The 12,249-nt window shown below is 48.9% G+C and overlaps 1 protein-coding gene across 1 annotated transcript; it reads left to right on the top strand.

Annotated features, from left to right (window-relative positions):
* The first annotated feature begins 648 nt into the window (after nt 1-648).
* LOC102995280 (arylacetamide deacetylase-like 3) lies at nt 649-8,527 on the top strand. The gene is given in 8 exon segments (XM_055082375.1): nt 649-751; nt 1,030-1,161; nt 1,786-1,934; nt 4,378-4,519; nt 4,522-4,557; nt 4,560-4,592; nt 5,901-5,963; nt 7,758-8,527. Coding segments are annotated over 8 exon segments (1,428 nt in total).
* The last annotated feature ends 3,722 nt before the right edge of the window (nt 8,528-12,249 follow it).

Genomic DNA, 12,249 nt, shown 5'->3' with positions numbered 1-12,249 from the left:
TAACACCACCAACCTGAATGCCCCATCAGGCAACACCTGACCGGTGCTCCTGCTGGGTCCCCTTTCTGGCATCTCACCTCCAGGACGGACGCGGAGATCCAGGCTCTAACGCCGTGAAGCTCAGCCATCAGGAGTCTCTCCAGAAAGGAGAGCATATGAGCATATGAGGGATCACATGAACATTCTAATACCAGGCTTGGAAGTGGCGGCAGCGTGGTGACTCTCAGCCCCTGGCCAGAGCACATCATGTGGTCACTCCGGAAGCAGCAGGGGCTAGATTAAGTGTTATCACCTGGGTGCCTTGGCCTCCACCAGGGGAGTGAAGGGGTTTGGAGAACACATAGAAAAGTCTTGGCCTTGCTCCCTGACATCTATTAAGTGTTCCCACACCCAGACTCAGGCTAGATGCTTATAGACACGCTGCCTTTGCTGCACCCAACAACCCCATGGGGATACTATTATCATCCACCCCATTTTACAGATTTGGAACTGGGGGATTAGAGAGTATAACTCGCTCATGATCAGAGTGCTGGCATTCAGCAGGATTCAAATCCAAGTCTTACTAACTCAGGGTTTTTCAACCTCATCACTATTGATACATTGGACCAGATAATGCCTTGTTCTGGGGACCTTCCTGCGCACTGTACGATGCTTCCCAACATCTCTGGCATCGACCGGCGAGATGCTAGTGCCAGTCCCTGCCCCCACGGAGTTGTGACAACCAAAAATGTCTCCAGATGTGTCCTGGGGGGTAAAATCCCCCTGTGTAAAAACCGCTGCCCTGACACCACGGTGGGGAGGTGAGAAAGATAGTAGACACCATCATTACTGCAGAGGATGAGGGACTTGGTTGTTAGGAAAGACTTTGAACACTGATATCCAGCTGTGACCCAACCTGGAAAGACAGGTGAGCTCAGTTTTTTTTTTTTTTTTTTTCTGCTTTATGATGAAAAGGACAAAGCCTGTTTATTCATTCCTTCATTCAACAGACGTTGCTGAGCACCTACTATGTACCAAACCCTGATCTAGCCTTTGAGGACAAAGCAAGCAAGAAAACAAAACTTCCTGTCCTCACAGAGGTTACGTTCAAGGCAGTAAGTGAACAAGTGAAGCACGTGGTATCTCAGGCAACGATAAAGGCCATAGAGACAGAGTATGCAGGTAGGACCAGGGTGGGTAGAGGAAGGCTTGTGGGGACGTACAGTGTTAAATAAGGTGGCAAGGGATGGTCTCACTCAGAAGGTGACATTTGAGCAGCGTCGCAGAGTCACAGTAGGGGAGGGGTTGGAGGGAGCTGAAGTCTCAGGGAAGAATGTTGTGCAGGTAACTGGAAGCGCCTAGGCCCTGGGGCCTCCTTGGCAGGCTGAGGATCAATAAGTGCAACCAGAGCGGAATTAGGAGGTGGTGATGAGGTCACAGGGCTGGTGGGGGGAAGAGTGTCTGTGACGCCAACGGTGACTTATCCAAGGCCACTTCTAGTAGCAATTGCAGGATGCAAGCTCAGACTTCGGAGCTCTCCTTTCCAGCGGCATCAGGTTGCACGAGCCACTTTCTCCTCCGCACGGGCCCTGTCCTAGAACCAGGCCCTCCCCTGAGTCTGTGACTCACCTGGCTGGACCGATGCTTGCAGGACGTGGGGAGGCGGTGAGGGCAGGTTGTGACGTATAAGTGGAGGAGGGCTGCTGGCTCCTATCCGAGTCCTAACTAGCCTGGCCTGAGCACAGCCTCCTGAGCACGGGCCTCTCCCGTGGTGGAATCAGCCAGATGTTCTCGCTCCTGCTTCAGGTCCTTTTGCTACAGCCTGCGTGTTCTCCGTGGGGGTGGGGCTGTGGGTGGCGGTCAACCACTTCCTCACTGCAGACGTCCCTGCAGCCGATGGCCACCCCGTGAAACTTCAGGTCCTCCATTGCTTCTTCCAGCTGTTGGTGACATGGGTGAGTTTTGTGTTTTGTTTGTCTGCTCTTTCTGAGGATTAAGGAGGGAGTTGGGGAAACACGCGCCAGAATCTTCTAGTCGAATTGATAGTCGTATCATGGCGGTGGAGGCAGACAGCATATTTCAGACCTGAATAATTTCTATTGGGTAACATGGTCCTTAACCTCTTCCTGGTGTTTCTCAAGCTGGACTGGGCTAAGAGCCATACCATTCAAAAAGTGATTCACTTTCTCAGGTAACAGAGAAATTCCACCCTGCCTCCTGTCTTATCTTCTTCACGGCACCCACCACTCTGTGAAGCTGTGACGATAGAATAATCTTCACAGGGCCCTTGTTACTACCTACCTACTACCTAGAAGCAGCCAACAACACAATAAAGAAATGTAGCAGCCGGGTAAATTAGGACAGATGAGCAAAACTACAGAATGTGACTTTTTAGAAAAATATTTTGTTGCTTTTGAGGGATGGAAAACTGTTTCTGTCCTATAGTCAGACCCTGCTCATTGCTGCTGGTGTGTGTAATTTAACCAGATCCTTGGAAGTAGATCACGGTGAGGATCGAGTAAATGTTGCCAATAAGAATTCGCTGGACTTTTCCAGAAGGGCTGACAGAGACTGAATATAGAAAATATGTTTCTTAAGTCTCTTACTTCATGAAAAGTGATTGCAAGCACCTGTTCTCACTGCAGACCTTAAGGGAGGAGAACCCAGAACCGGTTTTCTTACCGGTAGGGTCAGCTTTTACTGGACCATGGGATGGTCCAATCCTGTGGTTTTTCTGCCCTTGACTCTCATAGTCTACACTCCAGGTTTCCAAATATAGTGACTCAGTTTCCTCATCTGCAAAATCAGGGAAAGTAAGAGACCCCACTTCAGAGCATTTGGTGGGGATGCAATGAGTTAATCTATCCAGAGTGGGCTTTACGTGCCTGGCACAGAGTAAGCCGTTCATAAATAGTAGCCTTATTGCTATTTTTTTGATTTGATTTTCTCTACAAAGTTGTGCTGTGCAACTGCTATGTGTCCTTCTCCCTTTCCAACTCGGAGGATCAGTGATGGGCAGGAGAAATAAAGTCCCAGACAGAGTCGGCCTGCAGGGAGTTTGGACACTCATGGCAGTGAGGGGTGAGGAGGCAGCAATAAATAAGCACACTGACTACAAACAAACCAAGTGACAGAGTGGCAGGTGCTGTGAGGAGAGTAAAACAGGGCAGCAGAGTGCAGTAGGGCTTCTTAACCTGGGGTTCCTAGAACCCCCCCAAGGGTAACAGAATGCAAAGAGCCCATGAATTTGGATGGGGTGGAAGTTGTCCCATTTTCACTAACTTCTAATGCAAATGTAGTATGATTTCCTTTCATTATGCATGAAGGGGACAAACTACCGCTGGGATAGCAGAACCCTCGACTTTGTCACCAAGAGGAATCACGGATATTTTCAGAGCATATTATAGCTACTGCAGAGATTGCAAAAAATCGCATATGTGCCTCGTTCCTTTGAAATTATGATAGTATTAGACCAGCCACTAGATCTTCTATTTAGTGTGCTAATAAGGAAGCATATAAGGTATATTATTACAGCATACACTTACTCTAGTGTTTTGATAACCATATTTCAGTAAAATGTAATAATCCCATGTATTTTATTTTATGTATTCAAAGGTATTCTGTGAAAACGTCCACGAGCTTCACTAAAAGCCAAAATGGCCTTGGTACAGGAAAAGTGAGGAACCACCGGAAAGAGAGTGCCTGGGGGAGAGCCCACATTACTTGTTTATATTTATTTTTTTATCATGCAAACTTACAGACATAACTCAAAGGAGACAGAATAACATAAAGAAGCCCCAGGCACCCAACCCACAGCATTCATGATTATTGACTCCCAGCCAATCTCATTTCATCTGTGCTCCCACATTTACCCTCATTCCCATCTTCTCACGAGTGGATCCTGGACATGGTATTATTTTATCTAAAAATATTTCTGTAGGTATCTCTAAAAAATAAGAACTGTCTCCCCATCCCTTTAAAAAAACATAACCACAGTGCAGTCATCACATCTTAAAAATAGCAGCAAATGCTCAGGATGGCCATGATGACTAGGGTCGTCCAGAGGGCCTCCCTGGGAAGAGACGTCACGTCCAGGCTGAGGTGGGAGGCGTTCCAGGTTAGAGGGACCCTCGAGGGGTGGCCAGAAACCCGGTTTGTGGGGCTGGGTGTCGTCCGGTGTCTGGGGAGAGAGGATGGAGAGGGGCTGGTGCTGGGGCAGCGTGGCCCTGGGCGGGGGTGGATTTTCTGCAGGTGTGATGGAGGCACAGCCGGGGGACCTGCAGGGCTGCGGTCCAGTCTGCCCTCCAGCCGCTCTGCGGAGGGTGCCGCGGTGGCAGGGCTCCGGCACGGCACGCGCGGAAACCCTCCCCGCCCCATTTCCTCTTCTCTCACCAACAGGGGACGATTTTTGAGAAGCTGAGAATCTGTTCTATGCCCCAATTTGTCCGTTTCATTCACGATCTGGCGCCGCTAAAGAAGGATCCGGATGGGATAGTCAAGGACCTCCGGTACGGGACGATCCCCGTGAAGCTGTACCAGCCAAGGCGTCCTCAAGCACCCTCAGGCCTGGCATCGTGTTCTGCAAGGCGGCGGGGGCATCGCAGGGAGCTTGAGTAAGAGTCCTTCCCTCAGACCACCCCACCCCCCGTCCCCCGCCCGGAGTGTGATCTTCTCAGAGCGGAGCTGGGTGGCCACCCACCTTCCGGCGGGCGATGGCGCTCCCGTCATCTCCCCAAGGTCTCAAAGCTGCTATTATGACCAGGGTACACCAGGACAGTTAGCGGGGCCCAGATCGTTCAGTCTAAGATATGGAATGTATTGACCACTTTCTGGAAGTAAGGATATATATATATATAGTACCTACGTATATATATGCCTGTGTATGTGTATCTATGTATGTGTCTGTGTGTATATATATGTGTGTGTGTGTATATATGTATATAAATATATACAATTCATGTAACATAAAATTAACCATTTTAAAGTGTACAGTTCAGTGGCATTCAGTACATTCAAATGTTGTGTGACCACCGCCTCTATTTAGCTGGAAATAAGGATTTCAAAAAAAATGAAAATAATTTAACACACAATTGTGTTTCACATAGCTATTGATTAAGACAAATTCTGGTACAGACAGTTTTTCTCAACTCTTTTTTTTCTCAACAAAGAGTTGAGAAAAATTAATGAGGGAAAAATTGCAAAATTGAGATAATGTTATTGTTTCAATTTTTTCCATCATGAATTAGGGAGAAAAACCACCTTTATATAGTGCTTTTTAATCTGTGGAATGCCAGGGTCGTGTGGTCTTTGAGAATAAGGGATTTAATGCAACCATGGTTTTGATTTGGTCTGCATTATCAATCATAGTAATAGCCAATATTTATTGGTTGATATTTATTAATATTAAGATTTACATGGCAGATACTGTGGAAGCCGTGTATATGTATGATCTCATCTAAGCCCCCAACGGCCCTATCACTGTCATTATCCCCATTTTACAGAAGAGGAAATTGAACCTCAGGGAGGTGAAGGGACTTGCCCCCTACCACTTCAGGTCAAGCTAAAAGGAGGCAAATTTGGGATTTGAACTTGGGTCTGAATCCAGAGCTCACCCCCTGAACCACTGTGCTCCATGGCCAGACAGCTTCTCAGATGCTGTGAATGAATTGGAGAATTGATGGGGTTGGTGGGGGGTGAGTCTTAGAGAAAGCTGTTGAGACAGTGCCACAGAGGAGAGATAGTGAGAAGGTTGAGAGAGGAAGGCTGCTGAGAGCTAGAGGAGAGTCTGCAAAACCTTGTTAGAATCAACCTAGGCACCCCGTCTGTCATGGTTGTTAGTGAGAAGGGGCAGTTGAGGATGGCTGGCAAAGGAAACCCACTAGCCTTCCTAGCTTGAATGTTTCAAACCTTTCATTTTCTAGAAACTCACCATGGCTTATGCTGTCATTTGTGCAAGGAGAGTGACTCAGTGGTTCTTGCAGTTGGGTGAGTAAGGTGGAGATGGGGAGGTGCTGGGATTCCAGGAGTGCCACAGGGCAATGATGGGGCGGGAGGCTGGGGGTGGAGGGACAGCAGGAACAGGGGACGGGCTGTGAGAAGCCAGTGAGCAGAAGGGCGAGGTAGAGGGAGGGGAAGGGAGAGCCAGCGAGAGGCAGAGATGGGCACTGCTTCCTGCGGGCGGCCCTTAGGTATGTTTAAAGGATGCCTTTTGCGCACTGCATCATCTGGAAACTGGACGGGGTCGGGGGGTGGTCTTCGTGAAGCAAATACAGTGCAGAGCTTCACAACCAGTGAACATCTGGGTGGAACACTCTTCACTGAGCAGAACAGCCCCGCGCATTCCGAACTCTTAGCACCTCCCTCCACTAAATGCCCACAGTGCCCTGTGCTGTAAGCCCGACAACTTCAAACACTGCTACATCATTTCCCAGTGCTCCCAAGAGGGAGGTCCACACTGGTGAGGGCCACAGAAGGAAGCAGGAAAAATTAAAAAGCCACTCTCTCTCTTAACCAATCTGGGAGTGTCACCACACAATCTGGAACCTCGAAGGGACAGGAGAGCCCTGGGATGGGCCCTCCCTGGGTCTCCACATCAGGCAAACTGGACACATATGAGGAGCATACTGAACACTGTAGTGGTGTGGGCTCGCCCTCCTGCCCTGCTGCCTGACACATCGTCACCGGGGCCAGGGTGGTTCCTCCTGATCAAGCACTTCCTGAAGGTTGATTTAAATGCAACATGCCATAAAGAAATATCCACTGCCAACGTCTTGGTGGGAATACAGCCGGTGGAGTAAGTAAAAATTACAGAAGTCAGTCCTGGGTGAAAGAGTCAGTCCTGGAGAAACTCCTCGCTTTACAGTTCTTGGCTCCAAAACTATTTCTGCAGTGGGATGGAAATCTTGACCCAGTTGTTCGCCACTATATGCCTTTCTGTTCTGGTTGTGCTGAAACAAGAGATCATCAGTAGAATATACTAGCAAATCCCTGCAAGAAAGTTATTTTATGACCCCAAGGGAGATGGCGTTTTGGAGTTGAAAGCATTGTTGTCCCAGCCTGAACCTAGGGTAGCTTAGAACAGGGAGCATCAGAATAGAAATGGCTGACGGAAGATTTGTTGAGTCCATAAAGTATTTCCTTTTTTTTTTTTTAAATTAAATTAAAAAAAAAAAGTGAGGCCAGCATTTAAAATGGTGAAATTCCCCAGATTTCTGGAATCTCTTGAAAGATGAGGCGGTCTAGCACTGCCAAGCTGGCATAGCCACATGAACATGGAGCCATGGTCTGGAGTGGGCGTGGCTGATCTGCAGGGACCGTAGGTTAGCTGCTAGCCCCTTCTGGTATTTAAGTCTTCAAGATCCTCCCACAAAACTTGTGAGCATGGCAGGATGACTTAGAATCTACAGCCAAGCAAGCCTTATAAAAGAATAAAAACAGGTGTGAGTCAGGGAAGCAGCATCAGGTAGGTTCAGAAAGCTGGGGATCATGTTGGCGATCGCTAAACTGTGACCATTAGGTGGATGTCAGGGCTCCTGTGGTCACAGACTGTCCCCCCCAGTTGGCATTGAGACAGTGGGAATAGCATACCACTTTCTGAGCCTACGTGCCCGGCACTGAAGTCTTTATGTTTGTCACCTAGTTTAAGCTTTCTACCTTAACGTCACCTGCCCAGGCTTCAGAAAAAGAAGTTAATGGAAGAAATCTGGGCTGAAGGATGTTAGACACAGGTGTTTCTGGCTCTGTGGTGAGTGGAAACTGTGTTCCTTACTTCCTTTTCCGATATCGCAGGATGCTCAAGCATAGGTTTCCAGTGATAGTAAGAGACTCCATGGTGGCTACCATCCACTTCTTGAAGTCCTTGAATACATATGGGGCAGATCCAGCCTGGGTCGTGGTCTGTGGTGACAGTGTGGGTGGGGGCGTGGCAACAATAGTTTGTCAAAACCTTGTGGACAGTTCTGATCTCCCCAAGATCCGTGCTCAGATCCTGATCTACGCCGCTCTCCAAGCCCTGGAGTTCCAGCCTCCTTCTTATCAGCAGAACAAGAACATTCCACTGCTCAGGCAGAATTTGGCCTTCTACCGTTGGTGTGGTTACCTGGACATCAGCCCCTCCTGGAAAAGCACCGTATTGAAAGGAGCCCACTTGCCCGCCGAAGTCTGGGAAAAGTACAGAAAGTGGTTGGGTTCAGAAAACATTCCGGAGAAGTTTAAGAAGAGAGGCTACATGCCCCATGAGCCCCTGAATGAAACTGCCTATCTGGAGACAAACATCATTCTAGATTTGATGAACTCACCCCTGATTGCAGATGATGAAGTCGTGTCTCAGCTCCCCAAAGCTTGCATCGTGAGCTGTGAGTATGATATTCTCCAGGACCATTCGCTGTTGTACAAGAAGAGGCCGGAGGACGTGGGAGTCCCAGTGACCTGGCACCACATGGAGGATGGTTTTCGCGGGGTGTTGGTCACCCTTGACCTGGGCTGCTTGTACTTGCCCTGCTCCACGAGGATTCTGAATGCTGCGGTCCATTTTATAAAAGAGTTGTGACCATCTTTTTCCTTCCTGCTGCAGTTGCAAGAGTGTGAATTCCGCCATCATCCGGTTCCCACTGGGGCTCCTTGTTGCCGATGTAGGTGATGCTGAGTAGGACTGGGGAGAGGGTTGAGGATGCCATCTCCTCTTGCTTCAGGTTCTAGAATCCTAGAATGCATGTTTCTGATATCTAGAAGGAGAGCAGTAGAAGAGACAGGTTTGGGAGGAGGGTGGGGCTCTCTAGCCGTGTTCACTGTAGGGAAAATTTGAGCTGACATTCTTCAGTGACCATTTGCAAGAGTGAATGAGCACATAAAGACTGCTCATGGCCTCCCCGAGGGAGAGTTCAGGCTGCTCAGGCTGACCAGGCTGTGGACAGCAGGAGTGCCTACTTGGCTGGGCCTTGGAATAACCCAGGAACATCATGTGCAGTCTCATGGGCCTCTTCCAATCTGGCTCAGAGGGCAGGGCTCTGATGTCCTAGTGCTGGGTGGACGTGGAGAAACTGGTATCACCCTCTTCCTCTGGGTACGTGGTGACACTTCTCCCGCCATTCCTCTGCCTCTGAGCTCAGAGTCTCAACTGCTGGGCTGGAAGAGTGAAGATGGATTGGGTAGGTTTTCCATGATGGTGGACACCTAGTGGCAGATGAAGACTGGAGCCACCTGATTGGCAGAGCTCTGGAGCTCTTGGAGCCAAAGTCAGGCTTCCAACCAAGGCCCTGGAAGCAACGTGTTCGAGGAGCGGAGTCCAGAGGGAAGCTGAGACCCGAGTCAGAGACCCATGAAGACAAAGTCTGACCAAACTCAACCATGTCCACAGTGGAAATCAAAGGAGGGCCCAAAGAACTGAAGATATGTTAGTGAGAATTGTAACTGTTTTAAGACACAGAACCAACTCAAACTGACCTAAATCAGAGAGAGAATGTACTGGCTAATGTAGCTACAAATTCCAGGGATAAATCAGGCATGATTTGATCCAGGAACTCAAACAGTGTCACCAGCTGCCTTCTCTTCTTTTCTCTAGTCTATGCCCTTCTGTGTGAACTTCACCTTCCTCTCTCTCTATATTGTGGCCCTGAGTACCTCCACGCTTGTATTCTCCCAGAGTCAAATCCATTATTATGAACTTGCCTAATTCTCAGCAGTCCCAGTGGAAATCACATTGCAACTCGATGGCTTTCTTGGCTTTCTGAGTGGTGTATCTAGTTGCTAAAACCAAGAGGATGGAATGTTATGACTGACTAGCCCCAAGTCCCATGTCATCCCTGGGGTGGAAGGTGGGGTCAACTCCACCTGGTGCTTGGATGGGCATGGAGGATGGAGTGAGTACTCCCTCACATTAACACTTACTCCACTATACAAGCTAAACTGAAGCCTGAGTCAAGGTCCTTGGAAGTGGCAAGAGATGTCAAGGACCACTGGGCAAGTTGACCACCTGCCACTTAGGAATAAAAATTCCTTTGAAAGGGATGGCCCAGGCTCTCATGCTGGCCCCATCTGGCCTTCAGGAGGCTCTGGTCCTGGTTGGCCGGTGGATTTTATAGGCCAATATCCAAGTCTACTGCACAAAGGACCCCATGTTTGCCCTTACTTTGCTTTCAGTTGAAAGTTCATGCTGAAACATGGGACAGAGAGGAATCCCATTGGATGGCTTCTTGGTCCATTCACAGCAGGAAGACCGGCTTTGTTGGAGAAATAGGAACCACTCACTGAAAGCACATATTTTGGTGGCCACTCAGCTGTTGGGGAGCACTGTCCCTTCTGAGACAGGCCTCCGAGTTGAGTCTGGGTAGGTTCCCCTCCTGGATTGTTGTCTCGATTCACCCCTGCCTCTGGAGATATGTAGAGGGACATGAGCTGGCCTTCTGGAAATTTGGGTGGTCAGCTCTTCTACAGTGGGGTGGTGAGGAGTGGGTGAGCCACAGGAAGATGGTGCCCAGTGGAGATGAGTGGGTTACACTTTAGTGTCTGGAAGAACTGTTGGGTGGGCTCATTTCTGAAGCTGCTTCCTTCTGCGGATCATGGGAGAAATAAGGCACTTTCACCCCCAATGGCTGGTTTGATCTGGAGACCCAGTGCTCATCTCTTCTCCTTTACCGATTCATTGCTATCCTTCCTGCAGCCCGTCATGAGGCTCAGTGAATGGAAACGGGATAGGAATAAATGTTCACTGAGAGCCAGCTGCATGCTAGGCTCCATACTGGGCTGTTTAAATCTACCACCTCATTGTGATGAGAAACGGATGTGCTGGGTTGCTGCCTAAGCATTTTGTAGTATGACAGCCCTGCTCACATCCAGAGTCTGGACATTTTGATAAAGACCCAAGCTTAGGATTCCTACCACAAGTTCCTGCTTTGCTTTGCCCTGGTCACCTTTTAAAATAACCACTTAGATTTGAGCCTGTGAAAAGTTAGTGACCTCCACCCCAGTCACCTTAGAAGGAACAGGTGCTTGCTGCCCTGCTGGCCATATCCTGCTCACTCATGACCTGGGACAGAGGACTGCTCTCCCCACTGCTCATTAATAATAATAAATCTTGTTACTTTCCCTCCTTTGTGTGAGTGTATTGAAACTGCACCTTCAGTTGAAATGACCCCTGGGTTTTTGCTTCCCCAGAGCAGGAGTTCAGAAGCGGGGTTGGGGAGCTCCCTGCTGACCCCGTGTGGGTGGCTTGTGCCCCCTCATTCGTCAGGTCATCATCTGCATAGTCTTAATTTAATGCACCAGCTACACCGGCCCCCCCCCCCACCCCCCGCCATATGTGCCTCACATGAATTCTACAAAGTGGGTATTCTTTTTCTTTTTAAAATTATTGATCTATTTTATACATATTAGTGTATATATGTCAATCCCAGTCTCCCAATTCATCCCACCCTCCCCCAAAGTGGGTATTCTTAAGCCCACTTTACAGATGAGGAAACTGAGGCCCAGAGACGTTAATAACAATACTCATTTCCTGACCCTTTCCAGTCAGGCTCAAGGCCAGCTGATTCAGTAGTTTACCCAAGGCTGTGTAGTTGGCCGGACACTGAGCATTGCAGCCCTGGTCTGTCTGACAGCAGACCTTTTCTGCTGAGCCCCATGGTCCATTAGCTCTTTTCTTTCCTATCATTCAGAATTAAAATGAGAGATACGACTGAGCCACATGACCTTACGTGAGTCATTTCCCATCCAACTGGGTGTCAGCCTCCCTCTGATCTGAATTAGATTGATGGCGTCAAGTCTTTTTGCCATCATTTTGTTTGTTTGTTTGTTTTGCTTCCTTGACTGTAGCTTTCTCTAGTCTGAATGGCTTTGGAATTGGTAACTATAGCCCACTCCAGGAATGCACAGCTGATGTGCCCCACTAATACGGCTCAGGAGAGATGGACACCCCCATACCTTTAAGCCCAGGTGCTCCGGGAGTGTTTTCTCAGTAAGTTCCCAGGACTTTCGCTGGAAAGATCTGCCAGTTAGCCCGGGGCAAGTGCCATCAGACAGAAAGTAACGTGTTGCATCCCAGATTGCTTTCTTTGGTCAGAAGGCAATCGAGGACAAGATCTTAGGGCAAAGTAGAAAAAAACTGTGTCCTCCTCAGGGTACTCCTCACCCCCACCCAGGAACTCCTTGACTGTCTGACCCCAGACCTTGTCTCCCTTTACCCCTGCATCCTCTGCTCCAGAGTGCCTGCCTGCTCTCTCCTCCTGTCCTAGTACAGGTTAGGCTCCACTGCAGTGACAAATGGCCCCACAGTCT

This window comes from Physeter macrocephalus, chromosome 3, assembly GCF_002837175.3.
Source record: "Physeter macrocephalus isolate SW-GA chromosome 3, ASM283717v5, whole genome shotgun sequence".
NCBI classification, from domain to species: domain Eukaryota; kingdom Metazoa; phylum Chordata; class Mammalia; order Artiodactyla; family Physeteridae; genus Physeter; species Physeter macrocephalus.
The sequence above is the reverse complement of the archived record's forward strand: the minus strand, read 5'-3'. Positions and strand labels throughout refer to the sequence as shown.